Source organism: Aptenodytes patagonicus, chromosome 2 (assembly GCF_965638725.1).
Source record: "Aptenodytes patagonicus chromosome 2, bAptPat1.pri.cur, whole genome shotgun sequence".
Classification (NCBI taxonomy): Eukaryota; Metazoa; Chordata; class Aves; order Sphenisciformes; family Spheniscidae; genus Aptenodytes; species Aptenodytes patagonicus.
The window spans coordinates 26,735,164-26,762,471 of NC_134950.1; the positions used below are offsets into that span (position 1 = coordinate 26,735,164).

The 27,308-nt window shown below is 39.9% G+C and overlaps 2 protein-coding genes across 3 annotated transcripts in view; both read left to right on the forward strand.

The window, feature by feature from the left end:
* RAD54B (RAD54 homolog B) overlaps positions 1-27,308 on the forward strand; it is a 71,242-nt gene that overhangs the window by 17,396 nt on the left and 26,538 nt on the right. For both annotated transcript variants that reach the window (XM_076329413.1, XM_076329412.1), the window contains one exon: positions 26,477-26,677. In XM_076329413.1, the coding sequence (XP_076185528.1) occupies positions 26,477-26,677 (201 nt within the window). The remainder of the gene's footprint in view (positions 1-26,476; positions 26,678-27,308) is intronic.
* FSBP (fibrinogen silencer binding protein) lies at positions 4,549-11,138 on the forward strand. The gene is made up of 2 exons (XM_076329414.1): positions 4,549-5,360; positions 9,627-11,138. The coding sequence occupies exons 1-2, from the start codon at positions 4,990-4,992 to the stop codon at positions 10,150-10,152; spliced, it is 897 nt and encodes a 298-aa protein (XP_076185529.1). The 5' UTR covers positions 4,549-4,989; the 3' UTR covers positions 10,153-11,138.

Genomic DNA, 27,308 nt, shown 5'->3' on the forward strand with positions numbered 1-27,308 from the left:
TCTGTCATGGAGGGATTCTTCCTCAGTTCTGTATGACAAAGGATCCTTCCTCTCCATCCAAGATATGCTCCCCTGATTTAAGACATTCTCCTTTACAGGGTGTTTTGTCTCATAATGTGCCTAAATTTACATGGGCCACTTGATGCAGTTATTGGCCATGATACAAATCTGTCACTTGTAAAATTTGGGCCCATTGAGCTTTTTCAGCAATTCATAGTCATTTGGCTACTGTATTATAGCTGTGATTCATTCATCTCTTGATAGCTCTCCAGGATGCAGTATTTGTATCATTTTTTTGGTATTAATTCTAGACTTTTCCACAGCAAAAACCTGAACTTACCTGTTAGCTGTAGTTTTGAGTCTTATTTCCCAACTGTTGAAGTTCTCCAACCTTAGCAAGGGGCTGTTGCTTGGTTTTTTAATAGTCATGCTAATTTTCCTTTCCCTAGAAGAATACTCTGATCTACTCTCACAGCTCCCATTTTTCATGAACTTCCGAATACGAAGATTTCATCCACTTGAAAACTGGGTTTTTAATTATTAACATTTAAATTGGGAAACATCTGGGTTTTTTTTAAAGGAAAGAAGCAAATGAAAAAAAAAAAGCTGAATCCAAGACTTTTTTCTTTCCAGAATTCTGAGTAGATTAGTGAATTCCGCCTTGAAAATATGAAGGAAAAATGAGCTCTGCCTTGCGCATAGGATTAAAACAGGAGGTATAGAAGGCAGTGAAGTGATGTGATGGGTGCATGTATGACTGTTCTTCAGCAGTGGCCAGAATCTCCTCCCTGTGGTTTGCTGTCCCCTCAGTTATGCTAATACTAGTTTTTGTAGGGTGCATTGCAAGCCATATTCTTAAAATGATCCAGATAGAGGCTGAAGAAACTTTTTCAATGGATTTCTTTTGTGCAAGTTATTTGTCCTGTGGCATACTGGATCAGGGAACTGCTGGTGGTTAGAACTAACCCAGCTCAGAAAAAATGATTAATTTGCAGACAAATCAGTTCCCTGATCTGACTTGCTCAGAAGATTTGTGAGTGCTTATATCAGCACAGTAAAGGGGCAGGAACATGACAGGGTTGGGGGGACGCAGAAATTCCTGTTTTGGCAATGTCCCACATTTATGTTGACGTTAATTATTAAACTCTGTGCTTGCCCCAAAAAAATAAAAAAATTGATTAGTCTGTAGCTGGATCATCTCCCTGAACTGGCTGTGCACTGTGTTGCATAAGTGCTAGTGTTGGTGGAAGGCGTAGGATGAAGGGTGGACTGTGGCAACATTTCTTTTTTTGTAATCGTCTTGGAACTACACCTATTGTTTTAGCTCAAAGAAGTCTATATGTAACATTAATATCCAGGCTTCTCACCTTCTGTGATTTCTCATCCAGGTACTGATATGACCTTAGGTTGATGAGCAGAGCTATTTTAAAAAGGGAAAAAAAGAAAAGGGAAAATATCTTGGTTGGCAGCCAGCTTCATTTTTACAAGGGTTATTTTACACTCCTGCAGAACAATATGTAATTCAGACTGATTCCTTCAGGCACTTGCTCAAAAGAAATCTTTGTAGCGGTATTTTGCTGTAATTGCATTAGTCTGGAAACTTGGCCTCTCTAGCAACATTAAGCAGTAAGGTGATAAAGTAATACAAGTCTAAATAGGTCTACATTAGGAGTTGCTGCATCTGGTAGCCCAGTATAGAGGAAGGCTGCTGCAGCTCCTTGCGGCCAGGTCCAGCCCGCAGTGAGGCTGAGGATGTATTCCCAAGAGGCACATGCACACGTATACACTCTGTATGTATATATACGGCCAGCCATACGGAAAACGCAAGCACTCATGCACACACAAGCAGCATCAATGGCCTCATTCTTTCCCTTCACTGGCTGACTAGGATGGCAGCCTGTTTGTGGAAAATACATACGTATACAATATGGATCCCTCCAGCAAGTGGCCTTAGACTCTTATTCTGCTCAGTAGCTGGTCCCTGGATCCCCTGGTCTCCCAGTTGCCCCACAAACCTGCACTGGGTCTCCCTGGCAGCTGGTCCGGATTTATGACCTTACCAGTGGCCAGTCCCCAGGTATCCTCGTCCCTCCAGTAGCCAAATCTCAGACCTTGTGGTGTCTCCAGTATCTGGCCCAGACTCACGGTTGCTCCAATTCTTGGCTCCCAAGCGTCTTAGCCAACTTGCTGGCTAGTCCGGCTTGGTGTTTGCCAGCAATTGCACACTGACATAGGTACCCAGGCAGCATGCATGGGCTCTGGCCTCTCTGCTTGCTGGCGCCCCAAGCACCTGGGCCTCTGTGACCCGTGGTACAACTCCAGTTGCTGGCATGTACACATCCATGCAGTCATGCACGCAGAGTAGAGATTCCTTTCACCCAGGAAAATAGTTACAAGTGTAGTTTAACAAGAAGATAGGACAAACTGCAGTGATAAGGCGCAGGGCATGGCTGGACAACCATACTGAGCAGCCATCTGTTCACATGCACCTGGCCTCTTTTACCCCGTTCTTCCCCAGTATTTTCCTATGCTTGTTCTGTCCCAAACCACTTTCATCTCTTCCTTTTCTTGCCTTTGGTTCTTCCTCTAAATATCCTGTACTATGCCTTCTGCAATCCCAAAATACTCTTCTTGGCATCTCATCATGAGTCCCATATCCCAGTGGGCAGTAACCCCCCTCCTTCAGTCTGCAAGGTGATCTACAGAGAGCCTCTCCTGTGGACTCATCGGCCTGGGTCTCACCCCCGGCCCACTGGGCTGCTCGTGTTTCTGACAGCCCTGGGAGCAGCTGGACTGAGGGCTCAGTTTCTTTCATTTGGCTTTTTGGGGTTCCTCTGCCTGACACTGTTCATCTGTGCTCTTTGTGTCTGCAGGGAGGCACCTTCAGTCGCACAACCTAACAGTGACTTCTTTCTTTTTGTCACTAAAAAGTCAAGAGACTGGGCACTGCACAACGGCTTCAACATCAGAGGCTCACCAGTTCAACACAGGCTCACCTGTGACTCAATTCTGATACTGCCAGTGGCCTAAAGTACCTGAGGCATATTCCTTTTTTTTTTTGACAGTTACTGAAGAATAACCAAGTGCATCAATTTTAAAAAACAAAGATAACCACCAGCTTTCTACTCTTAATATTAGTAAAGAGCAAAGTGTGAGAAAATAGGGAAGGATTAGGTGTTTAAAAGTGATGGTTTTCATACAGTGCTTCTAACCACATGACTGTTTTGTTTCTCAAATTCTAGTGTAATGGGCTTCAGACTAAAAAATGCTTTATTTAATCTTGGCTTGAAAGCAATTCCAGCAAAGTGGACTGGTCGCAATTTTGTTAGCTGGTACAGACGAACTGAGTCTCAGAAATGGTTCCAAACGTGCTCGTTATTCTAAATGCTAATTGATTTTTAGCAGTTAAAAGTCTCCCTTTGTTTAGTTTGAATTTCTTGTTTTGAATACGGCTTGTGTCTGCTTTGGGTTTTTTCTCCTTAGAGCAAACAAGTTTATACCTAGATCTTTGTAGCCTTAAGATACTTCAAACTATAATTAGATTTCTTTCCTTCACCCCCCTTCCAGGCTCCCTTGTTTTCAAGGCTGAACATGTTAAGCTTGAAGCTGTTGCCACTATCTCAAACGGTGTTTGTTTCCACCCTCCGGACTCTTTCAGTCGCGTACGTCGTTTTTCAAACTTAGTTTTTGCTTTTTATATTTGAGAGCACCTTCCCTGACACCTGCAGGTTTTTCTCTTTCTCCGATTTGTTGATTTAGTTTAGACCATGGGAATTTAGAGCCTTGCGTGCATTTTTATGTGAAGACTTGGTTTAAGTGACACGTTTTCGAGCAAACATTAGAAATGCACGTGCGTAGCATGCACATCTTGTTAATAAAAATCAGATTTTTTTTACCCTGAAAGAATGCCTGGAAATATTATTATTATAAGTGGGTTGTTTCCTGGTGGATATTATGAAAATCCCGGTATCCGCACGCTACGATGCGCTCAGTCAATCTGTCACGACTGACGGTAGGCTCTATTGCGTGCAGCCCCAGCGTTAGCTCATGCCACTTCCCAGTCCCGGCGGACCGAAGGGCGATGACACAGGCGCTAAAAGGCAGGCGTGTTTTCGCAGGGCACAGCTGCGGGCCGAAGTTACAAAAAAAAAAAAAAAAAAAGCCGATTCAGTGCTGGCGCGGCGGCGTTCGGGGCTTGCTCGCTGGCATTTTGCTGCCGTTCCCGCTCGCGTCGGCGGCTCGGCCGCCGAGAGAAGCGGCCTCTTTAAGAAGCCCCTGTGTAGGTAGCTGGAGCGGGCTGCCAAGTGCAGGAGAAGCTCAGCTTTACTGCGAAGCCCGCGCCTGAGTGTAACCTAACCGGCTGGAGGATATGCCGCCCCTGATTGACAGCAGGACCAGCATTATGCAAATGGCGCAGGGGAGCGCGGCGGCGGCCGGGGGCTCTGCCAGGGAGCTCTCTACACACGCCGCCCTCGCCCGCCGCCGTTGCCGTTCGCCTCCCGCTCCCTGTAACGCTCAGTGCGTTTCACAAAGCAATTGTTGCTTTTTTGGGGGACATCGTTACACGTAAAATCACCTCGAGCGCGGTTTCAGTTTGAGATACGTGCGAGAGAGCTAGGGAGATGTGTCAGAGCTTGTTACTCAAGCTAAATTAGGTAATTTTTAGCTGGGTAACGTGCTAATCTTTAAACCTTTATGTTTTTAAATCCTGCGTATGTCTGGTCTCTTCATACAAAAGTGTATTTTGCTTGTTTCTTCTCGTCTTCTTCAGTCTGAAGCCTTATGTAGGTCAGGCTTGGCTTAAGCAGATTTCCTGAACCTGCGTCAGCTTAAGCTGAAGGAATTTTAATAAACCCTCCCTTGTAGGCGTGGGCCTAAATGAGACTAGCCTAGTTAAGCCTGATCTTTTTCTGTTTGTGAAAAAGAGCTGAGCAGAGCTAGGGACTGCATGGTGGCTTCAGAAACGGCTTCCTTAATTCAAAGATAACAATGGTTGGGAAGGCCAGATCTTCTAATTTTACCTTATCTGAAAAGCTCGATTTGCTAAAACTCGTGAAGCCGTACGTTAAAATTCTCGAGGAACATACCAATAAGCATTCTGTAATAGTGGAAAAAAACAAATGCTGGGATATTATAGCTGATAACTACAATGCCATCGGAGTAGATCGCCCTCCTCGCACTGCACAGGGCCTGCGCACGCTGTACAAGAGGCTCAAAGAATATGCCAAACAGGAGCTATTGCAGCAAAAGGAGACTCACTCAGATTGTAAAAGCAGCATTTCCGAGCCAACCAAGAAAGTTGTGGAGATGATTCCACAGATTTCCAATGTGTGTTTAAGAGACAGGAGCGGTGTTCAAAGGTGAGACGATTCTTTTTATTTTGTTACTGAATGAAAATGATGGCGCCTCCTATCTACTCTGTAACGCTTTGCTTGTGTTCAGGCTCCTAAAGGAAATGTTTATCAGATAAAATCCCCAAATGGGGAGCAATGACAAAATAATATTGCTTTTGTTTTATGGGAAGCTTTATGGTGACTTAGCACTGTATTCATTTTTTCAGTTCTCTTTCAAAGCCTGTTTCAGAGTCTTTGTCATACTCTGGAAAGTGAGGGTTAAGAGAGAATCAAAGAGAAATAGTAGCTCCAACCTCTACCCCTCCCCTACCTTTTAATAGGCAGATTATTCAAACGCTGGCAAAGTGATGGCTATTCTCCTCCATTTAAGGTAATACTGCAGTCATTTTGCAACATATGGAACTATTACCAGTTTATAGAAGATTTTTAATAAAGTTAGTTCACAGAGCTAAGAAACCTTACTCATACACCTTTTTTCTCTCATTTACTCTGGTATTTGCATGTTACGTTTTTAACTGATCCCAGTCCTTTAAAAAAAAAAATTGACTCCCCACAACACAGTGCCTTTGTGAGTGCAAATGTTTTTTTAAATTATACTTTTCTTGCATTGATGGTGGTTCCCTGAAACTGGAGCAAATCTAATTGCAGTCTAAACTCCAAGCAGTTCTATATCGTATGTTAGGTAGTTTAAATACAGAGAGAAACTGAGAGGTACAGCACTAGAAGTTTTATTTTTTTGTAGCCTTTTTTTTTTTTTAACTGCTCAGTAAAGTGAGACACACTGTCTAGATTTGAGCCAGACATAATACAGGCAGGCAGCATGCAGGCTTTCTCCCACAGCTGGCTAATGCCCCTCATATCTGACTTGCAACACTCTGCTGGTTCTGTATTGGTCCTTGAGGGATCAAAAAATGCCTGGGTCAGGTTTTGGTTCCTCCAGATACAAAAACTAAGCTAGGGAGGAGGGAAAAAAGGGTCAAATAACTCCCCAGCAACCTTGAGAAAGCTCTGATTTTTCTTATTTTCCCAAGCAGATTAATGGGAAGCGAACTTTCCGTATTTTAATCAGATATACTGATAGTCGGTGCAGCAGCATAACACTCTAAGAAAAGCTGGCATGCGCACACACGCTGAATTGGATTCATGGTGCCACTGGTTGAACTGAATGGTAACAATTGTCTAAATCCCAACATGCCAGATGCTCTAAAAATATGCTGTTGTGGGTCCTTTGCGTAAAGAAGTCTGAAGCAACTGGGCTGCACTGCTGCTCCTGGTGAATGCCCCTGGAGGAACCGTTCCAAAGAATTCTCTGGAACAAAACAAGGCTTTTAATTGCGCTAATAAAGGTTGCAGTGTCTTGACTACTAACTTTTGTAAGGAGGAAAAAAAAAATAGTGTGAGAACTTTGGTTTGTAGATCGGCTTATAAAAAGCACTGACGCTTTTTGTGAATGATTAAGAGCTAATGATCTCCATAGTTTGTCTCCTATAATTTAAAGATTTTTTGCAGTCCCTTATGGCTCTGGGAACATTGACTTGATTACTGTTTACCCAAAATGGTTGTTCCTAGGAACAGCCAATACACTGTGTGCTGAAGGAAAAGAATATAATTTAGATGATTCTTTTCCCTGCCCAAATACAACATTATTTTATAGTTCTAATTTTAACTCTGAGTTGCATTGTACCCTAATTTTCAAAACCCTGTATTGGGTTTTAACTCACCAGGATATGGCTTAGGTTTTGTAGGATGGAAATACAATGAATCCAAATTCTTAATCGCACCTTTAAGCAATTTCTAGCTCACTGTGATTAAACAAAACCTGGTGAATCATGGGTGCCTGCAGGGTTATAAACACCATCCCCCAATTGTGGTAACTGTTTGTCTTTCTTTCAGTCAAGTTGTCAGAAACAACATTAGTAACCACCATACAGGCGGCTCTTTTGTTTCTCAATTCCTTCTTTCTCTCTTTGCTGTCTAATTGTTTTCCTCTTAAGAGACTGACTCTAAGGAAAAAAAAAAAACCTCGTCAGAGTTACCTGAAGATTTGGTAATCTTTCTAGTTCTGTGTGGTTTACACTTCGAGATGGATTTTTCACTGTTTGGAGGCTCTAGTCTATGTTAGACTAAATCTTACCTATCTTCTCTTTAACCTCTCTCACTTTCTCTTTCTGCTCTCTCTCTGTTTCCTTTTGTCAGAATGACCTGCTTCTCCTGCTGGTTGTTTCCACTTTTCTCAGGCTAGAAGCTGGCCAGGAGCCAGCGAATAAGAAGGAGGGAAGCTGTATTAGAAGCTGCGGTTGTGAAGAGGGGGAAGCCCAGAATTACAGTCAGCACTGGGGAAAACAAGTGAAAATTTGTGTGCAGGATAATACTTCCGATGCTCAATGAGAGGAGGAAAAGGAATGTGAGAAAGAGGTATATAGGAAAAGGTGAAGCTTTGTGGCATGAGGAGGAGGGAGTAAGGTGATATGATTGATACTCTATAGGCAGCTCAGGTAACAGTCGATAGAATTAAGATTATCCTGGCATTTTCTTTGGGGAATAAATGGAAGGTCTATTTTCAATACCTGCCTCAGATGGACTCTTCTTTTTTTTTTTTTTTTTTTAATCTTTATTTAAAATAGTTTGGGGTCATTGACAGGATTAATTTTTGGAAAATACATTGCTCTGACCCTGTTGAACATTTTTATAATTGAGTATTGAGAAGCTTTCATGCTTTTATTCTAGAAATTGCACTTTCATGGTAATGGATGGCAAACTAGATCAGGGTCCTTTGGAAATTGCAACCATGACTGCCTATTTCTTTTAAACCAAGAGTTTTGAAGACCATGGGAGACGCAGAAGAGATGATCGTGCCACCTTTTGATTAAGGAGTTAGTGCATTTACACGAGAAGTAGGATGTACAAATTAAATTTCTCCTTTGCTTCTGGGAATTTGAACCCACCTCTACTGCTAACCAGGACAGTGTTTTAATAATCAGATAGTGTTTCTTAATTTGTGGATTGTAGGGCTCACAAGGAGTTTAAAACGTATAAACAAACATCTCCCACCCCCCAATTTAATAGACGGCAATTCAGGTCCTCCAGGATTGGGGAGCATCCATGAATGTTACATTAATCATGGATCCACTCGCTGCCTTTAGCTGCAAGCAGCAGCTCAGTTCTTCACGGTTTGGGGAATGTCTCATATCTGCAACCACCAGTTACAGGCTCTGTTTTAGAGAGTCATGGCCATGATGATCCACTGTCTTCGGTATCGGTACCAGGTTAATATATTCCTGTTCCCATGTTACACTATATTGCTTTCCCACTCATGCTGAAAGTATTCTTTGTAGATCTGTACTGTTAAATAGATCAAGAAGCTGATCTGGCTTAAAAAAACATTACCTGAATAAAGGAGTGATATGAAGAAGTGTAGGGTTTCAAACACAACTGATGGTAGAGAAGTAGGCAGGAAGAGCTTGAGCCATTATTATCATCAAAGCCAATGTAATGTCAAATCATGATTTGAGGTGCTGCTGACTCAGGGGTTTACACAAAGACAGATGAGTCAAGCGGGCGTTGTACTTCTGAAAAGAAATGCATAGAAGTATAGGCTGTTCTTAATGGAAAAATTTCTGTGTCTTCTCTTGAAGCTTCAGAAAAATATTGAGATCAGCAATTAAAAGAGAAGGAGCAAGGATTAGCTTGATTCCCTAATCTACTGGCAGGGTCATCATTTGGGCTCTGGTTTCTTCTCCCAAGGCTCTTTGTGTAATTTTATTCAGTGATTGTTTTACATTTAAAAAAACCAAACAAATACTTGGGTGCATGAATCAGAAACAGGGAACACATTAGAACAGGAGGAGATGAGTAAGTTTGGGAGATGGAAATGTTTCTGCCACAGTCCACTCAGTCTAAATTTATGCCCTTTTGAAATCACATTATATATTACATAAACTCTTTCCTCTGTCACTTGCATCACTTGCTGCTGCTTTGTTTTTATACCCATTTGTCACTAACAGCCCTTCTTGCTTCTCCAGTGTCAGAAGAAGGGATTACCAGGATAGTTCTGTTGGCTATACTGCCTTTATAGCGATAGAATCTGAATAAGACAGGGCTGTATATGCGTGGTGGAAAGAAGGAGGGGTACAGGTGGTGTTCATGTAATGAAGTAGAGTCCCAGGCATAGATAGCAGAATAGTATTTCAAATGAAGCTTTGGTTACTTACAGCTACGCCTTTTAAAAATAGTTTTTAATGGATTATTTAAATATGATTTTGTGTGTTCTAGTGCTAGTATCGATAAAGAAACAATTGCTGGTACCAGTTCACCACAGGCAATGTTGGATCACCATCCCGCGACAGTCATGATGGAGTTGCAATCGGAAGAGGATGTCAAACCTCCTCCTTCTTTGATTATAGACTCACAGCAAAATGAGAACTTAGAACAAGAGGAAGAACACCAGCTGGTGCACATTATGGAAAGGTCTCCTTCAACATCAGTGTCTTCAGTTGATATGAGAGTGATGATGTCTCCTTCTCCTGTACCAAGAAGAGATGAGTTTTTTAGGCTTGAGGTTGGAGAACGCTTTAGACCAATGTGTGGGTATGACCCACAGATGTTACAAATGCTGAAAGAAGAGCATCAAATAATATTAGAAAATCAAAGAAAAATTGGTCTTTATGTCCAAGAAAAAAGGGATGGTTTGAAAAGAAAGCAGCAACTGGAAGAAGAACTGTTGCGAACAAAAATCAAAGTAGAGAAGCTGAAGGCAATACGACTACGCCGTGATCTGCCGGAATACAGCAATATCTAAATATTTTATTACTTCTGTCATATTCTTTGAAATACTTAATAATAAATGCTTTTGCCCTAGCAAAATTGTTCCTTATGTTAATATGGATGGATCAAAATCTGGGCTTGAGAGATGAAAGCATATTTTCCATGTTGTTTATGTACCTTAGAAAAATACCTTGTATGGGTTTGAATGCACCAACTCTTCTGGTCTGAAGTATAATCAAATCCTGTATATTTAAGTGTTTAGGTTGATAAAAATCCAAACTTTTAAAATATTTCCACTTATCTCTGATAGAGTTGTGATGAGCTAATGGAAATGTAGCTCAGCTCTTTTTAAAAATTTTGATCATATGCATTATTTTTTCAAATAATTACCTATCCTTTAATATCTTTTTGAAGTTACAGGTTAATAAATACATATAAAGAGGAGGAATAAGAGACTATCTTTAAGTGTCTTATTCTTTTCAAGTTGGTAAATCTTATGACGGTGAGATTTTGCTGATATATCAGCTTGGAAAACAAAATTACTGGATTGTTATATTTTTTTAATGTTCAGTAGACAGTTGAATAAATATACATCTTTTAAAAAGTTAACACTTTTTATTGTTTTCAGCGGAGGAGTGTTTCCATAGGACATTATCAAAATAGAGACAATGAATGCAACGCTTGGTTTTTAAAACTGCATGCATGTGTAATTTGTGTGTACAGTTACCATGATCGTATATTCAGTTATAGTAATTATAGTGGTGATCAACCACAAAAATGTCTCATTTCCTCATTTGCATGCATAATTACTACAGTGCATGTGCAACCAAGACAGTTGCAGGTGCCTTTGATCAGTATCACTATGACTATAAGCTACTGAAATGAAATACTTTCTGTATGTAAGTAACATGTGACTTGAAATCAACAGAAGATTCTTTGTTATTCTGGGTACCTTTTATAAATGCTGCGGTTCTGGTCTTTCGATTAGTTTCAAATAAAATGCCCAAAATGAAAAAGAAATTGATTCTTCTGTCTGTCCTAGTAGCAGCCGTTTCCTCTGCAGTTACAATGAACGTTCACAACTGGAAGAAAAATACCTGGAAAGCATAAGTCCCAGATGATTCATTTCTTCATAATTAGTCTCCTGCCTGTTATGAATGGACCCACAACTGCCTTAGACCTCTGGCTTCTTATTCCCTGTAACAATACGTTCTCCTTGCTCTAACCTTTAGCACAAGAAAAGGACATGAAGCACAGCATCAAGGAAAAAGAGCAAAGGAGATGTAATACCTCCTGTGCCTCCCATCTTGGAGAGCCCCAACAACAGAAAGAACCAAAGCAATAGGAAGGAGAATATTTCTTCCTGCAGCTGCTTGTAACTGTTGCTCCTGTCACCACTTTTCCCAAATTTGCTTCTTTCTCCATTCCCACAGAGCCTCAGCATGCGAGCATGGGGCACTGGTCTGCATCAGCAGACTCTGAATGAGGTAAGCTTCGCACCTCCTTGTTGGTCTTCTGAGTGAATCAGGTTACTTTTGTGGCCACAAGCAATAAATGCTTATTAAAAACTGAAGGCTGGAAGCATGTAAGTTTAATTGAGGGGCTAGTGGAGCTTAAAGAATTGTAGTTAAAATTTTATGATAGTGATACGAGAGAAATAATCTTGACTGTCGGTGCCTGCGATAACTTTAACAGGTTACAAGTGGAAAGAGTAGAGGAAGCAAGTCTTCTGTTTACAAACTGAGGAAAAATACAAACAGTGAAAACGGACGTTGTCAATACGGAGTTCCCCAGTACTTTTCCTCTTCCAGTTGCTTTCTAGAGAAGAGAGCACTGTAAGCGTTTGTTCTGTTGGGAATTTTTGCGTGCGCTGAAAGTGATGATGCCTGAATAAGTGGCCTCTGTTTCTGTACAGTCCTTGGCTTTATGCTGTATTTTTCAGTTCAAGGATATCGATCTGTGTTTGTATAGCTGGAAACACTTCAGTGAGATACTCACTTCCCTGAGTTTACAAGAGTCAAAATATTGGCTTTAATAAATAAATAAGGATTTTATTTGTTCTACTTTGCCATCTGAAATGTGGCTTCTCAGAAAGGGGAAACAGCACTAAATTCTCTGCACTTGTCTTAATTTGGAAATGCCTGATCTTATCCTTTCAGTTGAAAATCAGAATTCTGGTTTCCAGTGGTAAGGAGTTAATTTCTATTTGTTGTTTCTGTCCTTACATATTATGCAAATGAACAGGTTTTTAATAGTTCAGAAAATAATTCCCATACGGCTCATCATCTTGCAGTGGTTTTGAATTATAGCTACTCTTACGTTGGCCACCAAAACGCTCTAGAGACTTTAGAATATTTTCTGTTGAATTCTTCATTCTCCTTGAGCTAGATGAAGAGGTGACCTCCAGTGTTTCTATTGGCATGGTATTTTTATTTCGAGGACTAGAGCCAGAGGAATTTCCAGCATTTGAAAGCTTGCAGTCCTTTCTGAACTGAAAGACAAAGTAGATGCAAAAATAGAACTCTGGGTAGAGCACAGTCTCCCTTGTATTCTTGATATTGGAAGGGAAAGGATGCAAATAAGTAAAGAAATAATAAAATACACCAGCCTGGTCAGAACTGTCTCCCTATGAGCAGCGTTCTCCCACGTTTGGTTGTTCTGTTGTTGTTTCATTTCTTAGTGGAAGGCCTTTCATTCTTATCTGCAGGCAGCACCTCTAGTTCAGAGATCTCTCATGCTTCTCATTTCTGTTGTTCTTGGTTGTGTTTCTTTTGGTTTTTGGGGGAGCTTGGGGTGGGGGGAGAAATCTCTTGAGTCCCTGTGTAGCTCACTCGTTTTTATACTAGTGACATGACATTTATCTCCTTTCACTACAGAAATGTTTCCTCCTTCAGTGACATTATATTGCTCCGTCGGTGCAATATGGTGCTGACTATATATCATACCTCTCCATGATGGTGGATCTGCATTTCTTTCTCACCCCACATCTGCTTTACAGTATCGGGTTATCTGTCTGAGTCAGACTTCTCACTTCTCAGTGCCTGTTCCTGTTTTTTTTTCCATGTATTCCTACATGCATCACAGCTGTGGCTAGTCCTTCTGGACCTTGAAGTGCTATGAATTTTTACTGTTCCAGCAAATGATATTTTGTTAGCATGTGTGAAAGGGGTGTTAGGAAGCCTTTCCCTCCTTCACCCCTGTTCTTGTCCTCTTATTCCCTTCATTACATCTGGCAGTGCCATTCCCTGTCTGCATGTTTATAATGTACATAGTACGAGCAGAGTAATTTTAGGCAAGGACAAATTTCTACCATATGTTCATGTCCTTCTACTAAGATAACTGAAATAAACAGGCTTCAGGAGTAATTTAATTCCCAACATCTAATGGACTTATGTTTAGGATTAGAGTAAAAACTGTAACTGTGATAACTTTGTGATAATTGTGATAGCATCTTGTGTAACTTCATCTATCTGAGTAATTGTCTAATAATCAGTCTATAATTTTGTCGGCTGCTCCCTAATTATCTTGCTTTTTTTTGTCCCTCCCCGCTTACCTCGCTTTTGACTCCTGTGGAATCATCTCAGTTGATGTGCTTGCCTTAGATCAGAATTCTTATCAGGTAGAAGTGGTAGGAGAGAGATGTACTCCAAGACCAGGAGAGATTACTTATAGCTAATCTTGCTTGTCATGCTCCTGTTTTCTAACATCTTCCACATCACTAGCTTCAATTCCTTTATTTCATTTATATTTCTACACATTTTCTGGCTTGGCATTTTTTTCCCCCCATACAATGAAAACGCATAGACTAGAACTTGCATATGATCTTCTTTGGGCAGACTTTGTGTCCACTGGATTTCCAATAGGCAAGTTGCTTATAATTATGAGAGAGTTGTTTCTGAGTGGGAGGAGCAAATGGGGAACTGTGGGGAACTGTGGTACCCAGGCTGGCTGGCTAAGCTGTCTTTTAAAATTTCTTGTGTCTTATTTTAAAGTGCTTTAGGATGGTTCCATATGAATTTTAACTTTGGTAAAATCATAAAAAGGTTACTCATGAAGATGATAAAGTGTTGTTTTCCTAGCATGTTGATTACTTTTCCATTTTGCACATGAAAATAAAGAGAAGCCTTTAGAAAGAATGCCTTTTAGCATTTTTCAAGGTTTTAAAATACATGAAATGTAGCTTCTTAGTGTGTATTCCTAACAAGTCATGCCTGTATTCTGTTTTTAAATATCTAGGTCTTAAATAATTTGAAAAATCTCATTGTCTAAGTCTTAGATTTAAAAAAAAAAAAAAAAAAAGGTGCTGTTTGCAGTAGTTAAAATAATAGTCTGTTAGCTGGGTGTGTAACACATGACTAAATTTCAGTCATTCTGTGACCTATGTTTCTGTGTTTTATCTCTGCTAAAAATGAAAGCGTTCACCTTGATGTCAGCCAAGTTGCCTCTGTAGTGATGGTTGCTCTTAATGGCATTCACTTAGTCTGGGCAAAGTTTCCTCCATAATAAAGATACAATTTCCTGAAGTTTTATTGAAGACTAGCTAACAAAATTAGTCTCTGTGAATTCTTTCTTGTAAAACCTGCAGTTCTTTGGTGCTAAAGTAGTTGAAAACCTCGTCTGTGACTTGTGTGTAAGAGGGGGTGGTAAGGTCAGAGAACCCAAGGAAAGCTCAGCCGTCTGCAGGCATTGGCATTCCCCACTGTCCCTGCCTTTCTTCCGTGCTATGGGATTTCACACTATTTTATCGTAGTGATTACACAGAACGGTTTGTTGATGTATCCAAACACCTCTGAGTGAACGTAACACCTTGTTTGACTCTGTATTATTCACACAAGAAGAATATAATATAATTTTCATTGAATACTTAATCAGCAGTTACTCCACATGATTTATGACTTCTATTTGCTGTTTAGCAAAACTGCAGACTTGAAAAATCCTACTTAAGATTTTGTATTTTATGTATGCAAATAGAGTTTTTAAAAAAAAATAAGTCATTGTTTCCTGGCCATTTCCTGTTTGCTCTCGATTGTCATCTATAGTTAGTATAATCACAATAATTAGCATAATTTAACATGAATGTCAGCTAAAAAATAATTCCTCTGGATTATGGTGCCCCTCCATACTCAGCTGATGTCAGGATCCAGTTTGGTTAAGGCTCAATCATTTTATTTACAGTATTCTGTATGTTGCCATTTGCTTACTTGGTATGTCTTTATATGATCCTTGTCTATATTGCTAATGCTTTCTCAAAAATGTCTATTTTTAAAGCTTAGAACTTTCTGCATGCTTGAAATAAGTAAATCAATTTATAAATTACCAAATTTTTTTTTCTTTAATTTAACAGTGAAACAATAGGACAAAATGTTTATCTAGTTTGGGGATGTCGAGGAGGGATTTTGGACTGCCTGTGGTTAGTTACTACAACGTTATTTGTTTCCTCTATCACATAAAATCTGTTGCAGTAGTCTGAAGTTGTATCTATTATTTATCACTGAAGAGGGCATGTGAAAGAGAGTAATTTATTATAACTCTGCAGCAGTTTGCAGGTAAATTTTACTTAGCCCACTTGTTGATACTATTAAGAATACCATTCTGTGAAGTCTAGAAATGTTTGTGTGGCACGTACCAGAAAGACCGAAGTAAAAGTCGGTATGTATAACATTACTATTACTGTTGATACATTCTCATGTCATAATATGGCATTCACTTAGGGGTGCACATGTAAGCCAAAAAACATTATTTTGACTTGTAAACTCTGCAAGTTTCACCCAGGTGATGTTTGCATTATTTTGCATTGTAAGGAAGCTTTGGCAGTAGGTTGTACATCATGATGGACTTCCAGGTGACATGGAAGTCACTTTATGCTGGGTTGCCTCCTCTCAGGCTATAATGTGTATGTTCTAGATATGTATTTGTGTGTGTTTGTCTTTTTGAAGTAGCTCAGCTTTTTTCTGTGAACCAGACTGAGAGGAGAATACGCTGGTTTGTATGTATTGAATTTTTATGATCTTCCCTTTGTAGTGTTATAGTTTCTCTGTGCTTTTGAAAAAGTACTTGAAATTTGGCACCAAGCTGGTCTTTGGCCATTCCTATAAAACCTCGCTCAAGTTTGTATAATTCTTAAGTCATTGGCAAACACAGAATTTGGTCATTTTCAGTACAAGTTTGTTATACTTCAGATATAGCCCCTAATTGAATTTTTAGGAGAGTCTGTCCAAACCTGGGCACACTGCACTGTTGAGAGGAGAACAGTGATTTCTCAGCTGTGAACACCTTGAATGAAAGCAAGAAAATGTGTCCCGAGTTTTGCTGCTAGCAGGCCAAGGCAGCCGCAGTGAGGAAGCCACTTTGTTTAGATCCAGAGAGGGTGACAGATGACAGCAAGGATCTCGAGCACAACTGCCCTTCTTTCGGGGCGGTAAGGATTTCAAAGCTCTTGGACTATACAGCTGGATAGGTAATGGCCTAGCTCTTCTGCGAAAAGTTTGAGACCAGCAATAGCCTGGAAAATACGGCTCGTAGCTCTGTGATTCAGAGTACTGCATAGTGTGTGCACAGGTGAGGGCTGAATTAAGCTTACTTAGGGAATTTTGCCATTGTTGTTAGTTATAATTATTTCTGCTCGACAAAATTTGTTCGTTTCTGAAGAGGTTTTGTTAGATAGCTGTATGTGCTAATTTGCTGTAGTTGACTTTTGAAAATACGCTATTCCTAAGTCAAATTCCAAGATGGTACTAAAGATGTTTTTCGACAGTCAGAAGTTAAATCTATTTTGAGAGTTTCAGGTACTTTAGCTCTGAATATATAGTGGGCATCTGTAAAGATTGTTCTCAGATGAAATATAGTAGAGATAAATTTGATCTTTTTTTGAATCTCATCCTTCTCTGATGAGTATGCACATGTACATATGTACGTACACACACATACTCAATGAGATATGCATACGGTAAGTTGATAAGATGAGCTGCGCGTGCTGCAGAGGCATCAAGGGTCAAAGCAATCCCTTGGGAATAGCAAATGGACCCAGTCTGCTGATGGAAAGCTGCCATGTCTCCATGTCCTCTAGCATTTTCTTATATAAGTGGTCAGCTCAGGACCAAAAATAGGCAGGGCTGACACATAGTAGACTCTGTTAAAAGCATCCTGAATTTACAGCTGCCTGCATGGAATCATCTTATTAATTTGCATTGGAATTTCTATGCAATTTAAGTTGTATTCAGTTTTCTTACATACAGAACCAGCAAAGGCAGCACAGTAAGCATCGCTTACCTCCACAAGGATGAATTTTTCCTCTTCCCTCCTCCCTCATCTTCCCTGTTCCAGTTTTGCTTTCCTAGTAAGAATTATAACTAGAGCTCTAGGTTTTTGTGCTTGGGCCATAAATATTCCTTTTCTGCTTGGACTACTGAATGGATTAAATTTATGTACATCAAAGTTATGTAACTTGATTTGGAAAGATTATTCTTTCCCTTTCCAAATATTTCGTCAGCCACTCTGCAAGTAATCATTGCTGCATAACACATGAAAATTGTCAAAAATATGACTCATCCTTTGTGTGCCTCTTTCTAGGGTAATGGCATAAATTTTAAACAGTCCTGTTTAAATAATTTAGGTTAGGAATATATTGTGTTTCATACTTATCACACTGGGCATAAGTTTTATATTTTTATTTTAAGGACTCTTTATTATAATCCAGGGAAATCAAAGATGGCCATTAACAAACACAAACAGTACGTTAAAAATGTTTTTCCTTCCAATATGTGCTAAAACAGATGTTAATACAAAGGATACGTAATCTTAAGAAATCCCTTTCTGCCTGCTTGCTTTTTGTTACAGATCTAAAAGTCTTTGCATTTTAGGAACCAAGATTTTGTGCAGCACAGAAATATAGTTCTAATTGTAATAAAAAACAGTAAAAGTAATAGCAAATGCTTAAGAGAATGCCAAACTATATATTTTCAAAGTACCACATATGGATTTAGCTGTGTACCTTCCATTAACATTTAAACACAAAAGGATGCATACTTATATCGCTGCAAGCTGCTTCAAAAATTGACTGCTTTTTGAGATGGCTACAATTAGCCTGTGATTGTGTAACAGTCTAATAACTATTTCTTAGTAATTTGGATTTTTTGGTAATTTAAATGTTTGGAATTTTTCCACTTATATCCCATTTAGACTATCATTTATTGCAATAACATTCAATATTTACAGAACCCACGTATAGATGTTGCTTCCTGACATGACTTTTGCATTTATTTTTTGAAGTAAAAGAGCCTTTACTTGACAAATTAATCAAAACAACTTTCGGTATGGATGGCAACATTAAGAAGTGTAGTAAACAGTCAACTTGGATAGCATTTGACTGGTTCCAATGTTTTACTGAGCTGACCTGGCTCACTGCACCAAATGATGCCTGCAGCCTTTCAGAATTCTCAATGATGCTGCTTTTTCCTTTGATAATAGGACTTGCACATCTATTTCTGTGGACTTGACAGAAGCTTTCAGCTTAGTTCATTAAATTTTTACAGTGGAAGCTGGAGTCAGTTGGATTTTTAGACAGTTGAGGTTTAGGAAGAACAGTTTTCTACCATGGAGCTATAATTTTGAAAGTATGTGCTCTCCATCCTCCCTTCTCTGCAGTTGATACCCTTAAAAGGTAAATGTTTCATTAAACGGTGATGAGAGGATTGTTCCTACTTGTTCAAATTAAGTACATGTACCATCTCTATTATTGTATATAGAAGGCTCCTATTTGAAAAGAAAATTAAGGTTATACACTCAAGTACCCAAAAACTTGCAAATACGTGCAACCTGAATCCAGCCTTCTCATGCTGTTGGGTGTAGTCATTAATTACATGATTATGGATTATATTTCTGTAGCCTTCCTTGCCAATTTCAGTTCACAGAATGGACTGTGTCCACTTAGTGAGCCACTATTCAGTATTTTCTTGCCACCTCTTTGTTCAGTTATGGACTTATGCCTTGTTTTCAGCACACTATTCAAACCGTTTTGAATTAATTAGCTAATGTTTTTTTTTTCCTCTGGTGCCCATCATGATAGTATCTGAGTGCTTCATAGATGTAATTACGTTTCACAACATCCTTGTGAGATAAGAGGTTGGTATAATCTCCACTTTCTAGGAGATAATGAAGGAGTTGAGGCACAGAGAGAATAAAAACAAAAAGCCTTGTTATTACTGAAGGTGCAGACTGAATCAGCCAGGACTGCATTATCTCAGTGCTTTAGTATACCATACAGTTGATGTTTCCAAGCCACAACTTCCATTTGCACCCATGAGTGTTCACTATTACTACAAATGAGACTGAAGTCAGGCGCTCAGGCAAACATTTACTGCTGAAAAGTTGGGATTAAATGACCACAGAGGAACTCTAGAAGACATGCAAGTAAAATCCAGTTCTCTAAGGGACTATTCAGCTTATCTAACCACAAGAGTGGACTTTCTGTCCTTGCAGTCTCAGCCTCCTTCATCACACACCTTTTGCAGTTTGCAACAAGGCAGCTGAGGGATCGCGTAGGCAGCAGCAGCCTCTTTTTTCCTGCCGCTGCTGAGCAGTTCAGTTCTCTCCACTGAATGAGCAAGAGGTCCCGCAGCAATGTAGTGCAGGATGTTTTCTGTAAAGACTTTGTCATTAATGTGTACGCACAATGGGGCAGATCAGGTCTGTCAGGACCAGTCTTATTTTTGACATCTCCAAACTTTGCTCAACTTCCCAACCTTAAAACTATTCACTTAGTGGAAGCTGGGGTTTGGGGGATGGGGTGGGGGTGTGATGTAGTTTTGTACCACGGGGTTGTAGATATTAATCTTTTGGCTTTTAGAGCAAATTAACATTTCTAAACAGATTATTCCATATAATTTGATGTTTTCGTCTATGTAAGACAGGCAAGGTTGAAACTCTTATCTTTACCCTTTGGGATAATAAAGTGAATGACTGCATTAGGAGGTCACCGAATTCAGTGTAGACTGTTAATATGGTGACATGCAGCGTTTTGCCCAGTGAGTTTTGCATGTGTTTGCTGACGGCAAAGAAACTGAAAGAGTGAAAATTTTTCAGTTCAAGAGCAGAAAGTACCAAAGGAACTTGGGGGAAAACGATACGGTGATCCAAGCTTTAGCTCTTGCTTTGCCTTCACTGACTTGTCCACTAGAAATTATTTGCCCGATTCTGGGTTCTTTACCAGTCCTAAACTCAGAATTGATTTGGGTTTGTCTTGCAGGGTACGATCAGTCAAATGGATCCAGTTCAAAAGCTTAATTGCCTCCATCTCATTATGTTGCACCTAAATCTCCCCTTGCTCTCCTCCCCCAGCCCTACCCACATGGAAAGTAGCTGCTGAATCCCGTTCTGTAAAATTATATGGAACAGAATAACAATTATAGTAGTTTTATGTTGACTACCTTTAAGACTACCTTGGTAGCCTTAAAATTTGAATTAGGGAAAAAGTTAAACTAGAAGGATGGGGGAAGAGGAGTGGGCCCTGTTTACCAGGAGGTTGGGTTGCTCTGAGTGCCCTTCTGGGCTGACCTGCTTGACATCTTTTATGTTGCAATGCCATGTTGTCCTTAGCTGGTTTCTTCCACTGTCACTTTTCACTTTATTTTCCCTGTCACTGTCCAGTCAGCTCCTGTTCTAATTTCCTCCTCCCAAGTCTTCCCTTGATTTCCCTTGATGGCTTCCAGCCATATGTTTTTTAGTGAACCTTGAATTTTGAGGGACAGAGATGAGGGGCAGTAAGTTTTTCTTGCTCCAGTTCCTGCTCAGAAAATCCCAACACTCTGCTGCTTGACTCTTACACTGGACTCCAGTCCTAGTCTGCCCTAGTTATTTTCCCCATCCCTTCTCCTAAAACAATCTGTTGTCTTCCTACTCTTTTTACTCCATGCTTGGTTTCTAGCCTTTCTCTGGCGCGCTCTGCTTCCAGCTCTGACGGTCTTTTACCCAGTTGTCAGTTTTCTACTGGTTTAACATCAGCCTTCCTTTCCAGCGGTAGTCTTTCTTTTCACGCTGCTTCTCCCAAATTGCTCTTCCTTGTAGCTGGTCCTTGTCCCCTCTGCCATCTTTCCCTGGTTGGTGTCAGGAGGGGAGATGAGGTCTCCGAAGGAGAGGGACCACGAGAAATTCCCTGCTGGCATGCTTGGAAGAGACCCAGCTTTGGTCTGAGCAGTGGGAGCTGTGACTACAGAGAAAGCTATTCTTGGCCTCAGTTAGAGCATGTCCAGTGTGTAATCCTCAGGAAATTAAGCTGCAGAGAATGTGCAAACTGCATTTATTTCCAAGAGCTTTTAGCTTTCAGGAATGGAAAAAGTTTTACCCCAGCCAAAAGAAAAAAGAAGCGCTATCTTCTCCCCAGATTTTTAGATTCTTCTCCAGGGTATTGAGTTATTAGAACTTCTACAAGGAATAATAGTTTATTGTGACTAACACTGCATTAACCTGTGATTTTTGTTCTCATAAACAGTGGTTTTTCTTTCACTGAAAGTTTTTATGGACATCGTGCATGTGTGTGAATATGTATGCTTAAACTGAGAGAGCTAGCATGGAAGACGTCGTATGGACTGATGAAGGCCTGGCAAAGTTACCAGCTATGTAAGATCTACTAATGGACATCTGCATAGTAATGCATGTTCAGCAATCTAGGGGCTAGTTTGATTGGAATTTCAGATGAAAAATATGCATATAAAGTGACTGACACAGATGTTTAAAAATATTAAAAAATTGTGATCATTTGCATTTTTGTTTAAAAATAATTTTGGATGTAAAACAATGATGTGTTTCAGTATTCTTGAAGTGTTCCTGCTTGAAATAGCAGTCTTTAGGTGAGTTTGCTGACGATGTTGATATATGCGAGATGAATTACATATACATTTTGTGTTTGAAGGAGGGGTACAAAGCACTGGGTTGTAATCAAGCGACTCTGAGATGTAATCCCAGCTGTCATTGATTCCTATGGTTTTAAGGCAAGTCAGCTCGACTCTTGCTGGTTGCACTCCTCATAAAAGTCTCATAGAAGTGCTGTGAGAAGAGTTATTACATATTTTTCCTCTTTGAGGCACACTAGTATACATTTACATGTTGGCTTAGTATTAAGTTTATCATTAGACTGAAACAGCTTTGCAAATGAAGGATGATGCTATCTCTCTCCTATTTCTTTAAATATTCCTGGGATATCTTAGGAGTGTTTAACGTACAGATCTTTCATATGGAACAAGACATTTAACTACTATGTAAATATCTGTTCTCTAAATGTTATGAATTAATTTGATTAAAGAATTTTTTGATTACTTCCTCTGCTCAGAAGCTGGAGATGACACTGGCTCTGCGGAGCAGATCGATGGCACGCATGCAGAGGGGCTGCAGAGGCTGCAGCAGAGTGCTGCCATCGAGTTTCGGCTGTGATTCATTCAGAGCCCAAATCTCCTTTTACCTCAGTCCAGATTTTTTGCTCTGCCTCCCTCTCTTTTTTTAATTATTCCTTAGCGCCATACAGCACAACTTGAATCAAAGTTGTCTTCTTTAAATTGTAATTTTTGCATTGTGACAGCGCTTTTTATTTAGAAGATTCAGAGCAGTTGAGGGGAAAACTCCCCATCGTTCCATACACGCTTACAACGTGGAAGTTCAGGTACAGAGGTATTGGGTAACTTGGCAGGTCCCATGGTTTCAAAATCACCCCAACCTAACAGTAGCTGCCACAAAAAAAGGGGCAGCCTCCCAGTCTCCTTGTTCCAAACCGCATATATCCCTTCCCTGTATTGACCGTAGTTGCTGATGGGATTCATTGAGCTGGTTTGCCTGCAGCTGGTGGATGGGAAGCAGAGGGGGAGAGGGAAGGAAAGGTGAGCTCATGGGCTTTGGCAGCAGCCTGCAGTTGGATGGGATTAAGCCATCCATTAAACCACACCTCAGGCCGAGGTGTCTAGTGCCCTGCTCGCTGGAGCATGCCGCACTCCTTACGGTAACCTATACTTACAGTGCTGCAAGCTACAGTGTATAGTCTACTGAAAATGCACGTTTGAGTTACCTTTTGTAGTCTTTCATAATGCAGCTGCTTTCTTGGTGCATTGGGAGTAACCTAACGTACTTAATCGATGCATTTGCTCTAAATCTTGCTCATCAGAAACTGGTTAAACTAGTTTGCCATTGGAATGTTCCCCCATCCCCTCTCCTGGATCCTGGCCCGCTTTCTGTAAATCATCACCTTCCTGAGGCTGCTGAAACTTTTCCTCATATCAACTAGGCTATCGTTTATATCTTGAAACTTAAGCCCTTGCTTTCTCAACCAGAGAGAGAAAGCTTTTTTTATTTGTGGAAGCTTTTCAAAGCGTTATTAGCCATGTCTTTAAAGTTCCCAAGCCCTTCATTCTGCAAGGAAAGACATGCCACTTGCTAGAGTTTCTTCATGGTTAAGAAAACCGCGCTCCCAGGCTGGGCGGTTTGCTGTTTGGGAGAGAAATGAGTGGGCATGATTTCCTGATCCTTCTCATACTGTGGTGTGCACATAGTTCCTGTTACTTATTATTTTCAGTCCAAACTGATTAACAGCAGAGCTCAGAATTTACAATTGCAGTTTACCTTCCAGGGTCTCAGCAAACCCAGCTCTATTTAAGATACTATCTACGGTCAGTGAGCAGCAAGGGTTTTACTGTTGAAAGCGTGGCTTTCTGTACCCCTGTATCAAACACTGAACTTAGTCCCTGTGCATAACATACCACTCTCATTTCAATTCCTGAAAAGTTTCTGACACTGTATTTGTTGAATTTGGATATTCTGTTGCACTGGAATAAATCTTTGAAGTTAAATAGGTGTGATGCTGAATACAAACAAAAATGATAAGATAAAAAGAAGGTTGAATGCAAATACCTAATCAGCATTGTTAGTGAACAGGTTTACGTTTTCTTTTCAAGGGAATTCTATGGAAGATAATTTTGAGATGATGTAATTATTTTTACATAAAAAATGTTTAATTTAAAAAAAAAGAAAAATACCTTAACACTTTTATCTGAAACTATACTGTAGTTATAGGTAAAAGGAGAATACTTTATGTAGCATAAAACCAAATCGTTATTGGATATTTTTATAAGCAGAAATTGTGATAATTCAGAAGACAAATTGAGGGAAGAAATCTGAGCACTGCAGAGGCTGTTATTTTTCAGTTTTCCCATAGGAACATGGTAGCATTGTATAGAATATTGGTGCCCAGTTTGCTTCTCACTGGGGGCAGGTTGCTTTGGAAATCCTTTTCGGCAAAAGTCGCTATTACAAAACGCTAGCGATTTCCAGCTCTGTTTCTAAATTATTGGTTTTCTTATTATTTTAAATGAAGTAGGGATAAGAAGAGTTTGAAGAATTGTTATTGACCTGAAAGTTAATCTACTGGTGATTCAGATAACATCACGCAGGACTCCCTGAGTAAAAGAGCAATGACCATAAAACAGATCTCAGGGGTCACCAAACGCATGTGGGAGGTCCGTGGAGGAGGCAAGGAGGTGGTCATTTGTTTATGGATGGCCATCCAAGAGAGAGAAGAAAGTTCTGCAATGAAATCTCCAGTTCTTGCAGTAACAGTTACTTAAAATCTTAATACGAGGAAAGAAGTTGCTGATTAAGAGAATCAGTTTGAAAAGCAAAGAGAAAAACAATCTTGTATTTATCTTGTTGAATCAGTTTACAATTAGAAACACAATACAGAATCAAATTAGTCTTTTGTATTTTTAGCAATGTATGGGTTTTCTCTCTTCCCCCCCTCTCTCCTTTGCTCCTCTAAATCTTATCACTTGTGATTACTGAAGATCCAATAGAGCCTTTGTACCTTTTTGCAAAACTGCAAGGATTTATTCTTGCTCTCTGGCTCATTTCCCCGGTTTCATCGACAAAGCATTCCCTGCATTTCAAAAAGAGCTGCTCTGTTCCGTTTTCTCATCTTTCTGCAGTGTGCCAGTGTTCAGTAGCTGCTCTGTTACCCCTTGGAGATGGGGGCATCTGTCGCATGAAACACTGCAGATGTTGGCTAATGCCCTGAAGAAAAATCCACCTATGGAAAATCCTATCTACGTTAGGCACTGTGTTAGCATAGAGTTCTATACAGACAATAAAACTTTTAGAGAGCTTTGGGAAGAAAATTCCATTCAATAAATATAGCATTTTTCATTGAGATAATACCTTTTTAGTAAATGCTAGTCTGAAAAATTGCACTCATTTTAGGCATGTAACTTATGAGTGTTTTGCAGTTTTAAGAATATGTAGACTTGAAGTGATAAGGTTGCCTCTTTATTGGACCATTATTGTGAGCAAAAGTTTACTCTTGCTGCTTCTCCTTTAAATATCTGCACACTTGGAAATTTTAGAAAGGTTAGTCTGTGGCATAAGCACTTTTTTGTAACAGATTTGTATAGTGTTGAATCCCAGATGGAATCAAAGGAGCAAACCGATTTAAGCCTTTAACCAGCATGCAAGGGTATTTTAATGAAAATTAGTCTGATTCTCCCTTTGAAGCTGTGCATGTGCTGAAAAGGAATGCTACAGATACTCCTTTAGGTAATGCTGGGTACTTATCTACCATTACTTACGTCAGATTGCTAACTCCTGAAAGCATGTGTTTATTCTTAATCGATATTATAATCAACTGCTGTCTGTTCTATTATGATTTCTTAACTGCCTTTTGTCACATTTGTGACACTTATCATTAGGTAACTGCTGACAAATCTAAATCAATCTAAGGCTAGTAACAACATTTGAGTTGCTGCAAACTCAAGAGATGGTCTGTTTCAAGATTTGCACAATTATTTTTAAAGGGTATAAGGAAAGGAGTTGAAATGATCTTTTGCATTATTACAATTATGCCGCTTAGTACCGATGACTTCACTTCCAGATCTGGTTACTGGCCTCCTTTGCTCCCTTTCTTGAGTTCTGCGTTCCTGTCCTTGCATCCAGAACCTTGCCCAGCACCATCTCACCAGGATCCTGTTTTCATTTTCTCCTATGGTCATTCCCCTTTTGTTTTTTTCCAGCCTTTTCTTTTATTCCTTCTCCACTCTCATCATCTTGTATGTATGTCAGATCAGGAGCTCACTTACTAATGTACCAAGTAATGTGCTTTTCCTGGAAGTGCATACTTTCCCAAACAATTTAAATGTTCCTATTTCAGGATGAGTCCTTATGTGCTGTTCTGTCTCAGTCCAAACTTACCATAAGCGGCCCAGGACAGGAAATACACCACTTTGTTTATATAAGATGAAATGCATAGATTGTCCTTGGTTTGTTTGAAATGCAAATGACTGTACACTTCATCAAGAGAACCTGAGATATTCTTTGTTATTTTATTTCCCTTTTAGATGCACAGTGTTTGCCAACATCAGGGACAGCAAAGGAAGAAGCAGCTCGGGAAGAACCTGACTGCCTTGCGAAATATTTCAGTGTTGTGTGGTGTAAGGCATCAAAGAAAAAGCACAAGAAGTGGGAAGGCGATGCTGTTCTTATTACAAAAGGAAAGTCAGTAATATTGAAAGATATGGAAGGCAAAGACATTGGAAGAGGTACTGTAGATTTGCATACTTGTGTAAGCGAACAACTGGCTTAAAATTACTGTGCTTTGAATAACAAGAGACCCAGCTCTTTAGATAATTCAGAGTTCTCCATACTGATGTCGACCACAGGATGAAAAAACAGTAGGGTTTTTTTGGGGGAGGGCGGGGGGGAGATGGCAAGAAAGCTTTATATTTCTTATATGTAAGGCAGATGCGTGGGGGAGGCTGGGGCAGGCTGAATAACATTATTCACAGAAATACCAAATGCTAGCCCAAGGAGAGGATCTGGAAGTGAATGGCTGTACTAATTCAGCAGAGATACCAAATGAGGGATGAGTAGTTGATTTTGGTTGCTCCCGTAATGCACTGGAGAAGGTGTTAAAATTAGGGGAAAATATACAGGTAAGTTCCTTGTAGATATGCCGGTCAGTAGTATGGCAACCGGGAATGTCAGAGGTTGGGTCTGTGCTAAAAATATTATCTTTGTCAGAAAGACAAGCAAACAGCAACATTTTCCAGCCAAGCCAAAGTCAACTGTGTAGCAATTTTTAGTCTTGCAGTTTTAGCAGCAGCTGCTGCTGTAAGACACAGTTTGGGTTGATATCAGAGTTAAAAATAAGACTTGCGAACTATAAGTTGC

Excerpts from the sequence above, each read along its gene's own strand:
- FSBP (XM_076329414.1), top strand. The coding sequence starts at position 4,990 with ATGGTTGGGAAGGCCAGATCTTCTAATTTTACCTTATCTGAAAAGCTC. Across the intron at positions 5,361-9,626 it reads GACAGGAGCGGTGTTCAAAG|TGCTAGTATCGATAAAGAAA; the intron begins GTGAGACGATTC and ends TGTGTGTTCTAG.